Raw genomic sequence first — 2692 nt, 5'->3', positions numbered from 1 at the left:
ACACACACACACACACACACACACACACTTAATGTTAATAAAAATATGAAATCTCTCTTCTCTCTCCCTCTCAGAGGAGCTGTTGGACCCGTTAACCCCATGTGTTCCTCCAGAGTTCCTCAGGTTCTGGTTGCCCCTGCTGAAGGTTCTGAACTCGAGCTGGTTTATTAATCATCTGCTGGAGAAACTGTTCTCTGAGCTCGCTACTGAGCCGACCAATCACAGGGCTTATTACACTTCAGCTTGGATCTCTGAGATTCTCCACTGCAACTGCAGGAGTATGTGTGTTTTTACTGGGTGTGTTTAATGCACAGCCCTTATAAACACACACACACACACACACACACATACACCTACACAAGCACACACCTACACACACGCACACACTCACCTACACACACACACCTACACACACACACCTACACATACACCTGCACACTCACCTGCACACACACATACACCTACACACGCACACACCTACACACACGCACACACTCACCTACACACACACACCTACACACACACACCTACACATACACCTGCACACTCACCTGCACACACACATACACCTACACACGCACACACCTACACGCGCACACACACTCACCTACACACACACACATATACACACTCACCTACACACACATACACACACTCACCTACACACTCACCTACACACGCACCCACACTCACCTACACGCACATACACACACACAAACACCTACACGCACATACACACACACCTACACACACTCACCTACACACACCTACACACATACACACAGTTATATATAGTGGGTCACTGTTTTTATTTGCATGTGTGTCTGTCTTTCTAACATTTGTAAATTTAGGTGTGTGTGTGTGTGTGTGTGTGTGTGTGTGTGGCCACCAGATGAGTCAAAGGCCTTCAAGAGGATGAGGATGATGAAGGAGCGGTTGTTCATTAACAGAATGTCGCTCCGATGGCATGAGCTCATATCCATGTGTGTGAACTCACCATGTGCTGCTACACCTTTCCTGCTGCAACAGTGTGTATCAACACACACACACACGCACACACACACAGAGACTAGAATATGTACAAATCCACAATGTCTATTTTGTATCCGTGTTTTTTTTTTTTTTTCCTCAAAGGATTTTGATGGACATGGATAAGCCCCTCCCCCTGGAAACACAGTGCAACTTGCTCCGCCTCTGCACAATCTACACTCAGAGTCACCTTGGCAACTCTTCACCTAGCAACATAGACTCCTCCCACCCTGTCTACACACTCGAGAGCTTGCAGAAAAGAGTGGGCGGAGCCAACCGATCACCTGATGTAGCTACAGAATTGGCCAAAGCTCCGCCCACACAGGAATTGCAGGAGCAGCTAAGTGTGGAAACGGTTCAGGAAAGAAATGCAGCGTTACGAGGGTCAGCATGGAGTGTGTGTACAGGTAGACAGAACACACACACACACACACACACACACACACACACACACACACACCTGTAGTAACCACACTCTGATGGTGTTATTTTCTCTTTGTGTGTGTGTGTGTGTGTGTGTGTGTGTGTTACTACAGATAAGGTTCCCTGGAAGCAGTACCCTCTGGGGAAGGTTCCAGGTCAGACAGATGACCCGTCGTGTCTGATGGTGGAGACGTTCTGCACTCTGACGGTGTTCGACCAACAGGTCAAAGGTCACTGTCACCCCGGCAACCAAAGGTAAGCAGTCATGTGTGCATTGTGCTGCAATGTATGGTCATATTATTTGTGTTGTATGGTTATGAAAATATTGCGTGTGTGTGTGTGTGTGTGTGTGTGTGTGTGTGTGTGCAGTGTGCCTCTTCAGAACAGAACCGGATCAGACGGACCTGTGTGGACTCACAATGACCTCACCAAGCTCAAAGCTGGACTAAAACTCTTCTAAAACACACACACACACACACACACACACACACACATACACACACACACACACACAGAGTGTATTACAGTGTAACATGTCGCATGCATGTGAATTTTTCATATTAAATTTTCTGTTGAATTAACACAGTTGTGTCTGGTGTGTTTGTGTTCTTCAGTTCTTTAATGATCCGTTGGATATTGGGGGGGGGGGGGTGGGCGGTGGGGTGTCCGGAGTTCCCTCAAAGAGAAAAAGTGTTATAAGTGCTTATAACTAAAGCTGCTTCTTCTCCTAAATGGTTGTTTGGAACTGCACTTCGATCTGTTAGAGGGTTCTGAAGGGTTCTGAGTGGGACGAGCAGTGGAACCCGAAGGACGGCCGAATGTTCACACAATAACGGTTCTTTAAGGGATCGTTGAAAAAATATTCTACATGAACTTTTTAGTGAAGGAGAAACTGAAGATTTCTAAAGAAACAAACCAAGAACCTTTAACGGAACCTGGTTACCAAATAGTGTTCTAATGCAGTGGTCCCCGGTCCGCGGACCGAATGGTACCAGGCCGCCCAAGAAACATTAAATTATTTCCATTTTATTTACTGTGGTGTATTTCTCTCGGGTTTGTGCGACTTTCCATGGACGAGAGGTTAACCGGGAGCTGAGAGACGTCACCTAAAGCCGCACCGATACCGCGCATGCGCAAAATATCGTGATATGGGGCCGGGTTTAGGTGACGTCTGGAGCTGAGCGGCTGCGAGCGGCAGTGGTGTTGTAGCTTTGGTGGAGAGAGAAGGTGTGTATCGCTC

At 47.3% G+C, this 2692-nt stretch overlaps 1 protein-coding gene across 1 annotated transcript in view; it reads left to right on the top strand.

The window, feature by feature from the left end:
* The window catches only part of las1l (LAS1 like ribosome biogenesis factor), a 7092-nt gene extending 5059 nt beyond the window's left edge, over positions 1-2033 (top strand). The window contains exons 9-13 of the mRNA XM_027170787.2: positions 75-278; positions 893-1028; positions 1135-1436; positions 1566-1707; positions 1822-2033. Coding sequence (XP_027026588.1) covers positions 75-278; positions 893-1028; positions 1135-1436; positions 1566-1707; positions 1822-1912 — 875 coding nt within the window. The 3' untranslated portion in view covers positions 1913-2033. The remainder of the gene's footprint in view (positions 1-74; positions 279-892; positions 1029-1134; positions 1437-1565; positions 1708-1821) is intronic.
* Positions 2034-2692: the final 659 nt, after the last annotated feature.

This window comes from Tachysurus fulvidraco, chromosome 26 (assembly GCF_022655615.1).
Source record: "Tachysurus fulvidraco isolate hzauxx_2018 chromosome 26, HZAU_PFXX_2.0, whole genome shotgun sequence".
In the NCBI taxonomy this organism is placed as follows: Eukaryota; Metazoa; Chordata; class Actinopteri; order Siluriformes; family Bagridae; genus Tachysurus; species Tachysurus fulvidraco.
The sequence above is the reverse complement of the archived record's forward strand: the minus strand, read 5'-3'. Positions and strand labels throughout refer to the sequence as shown.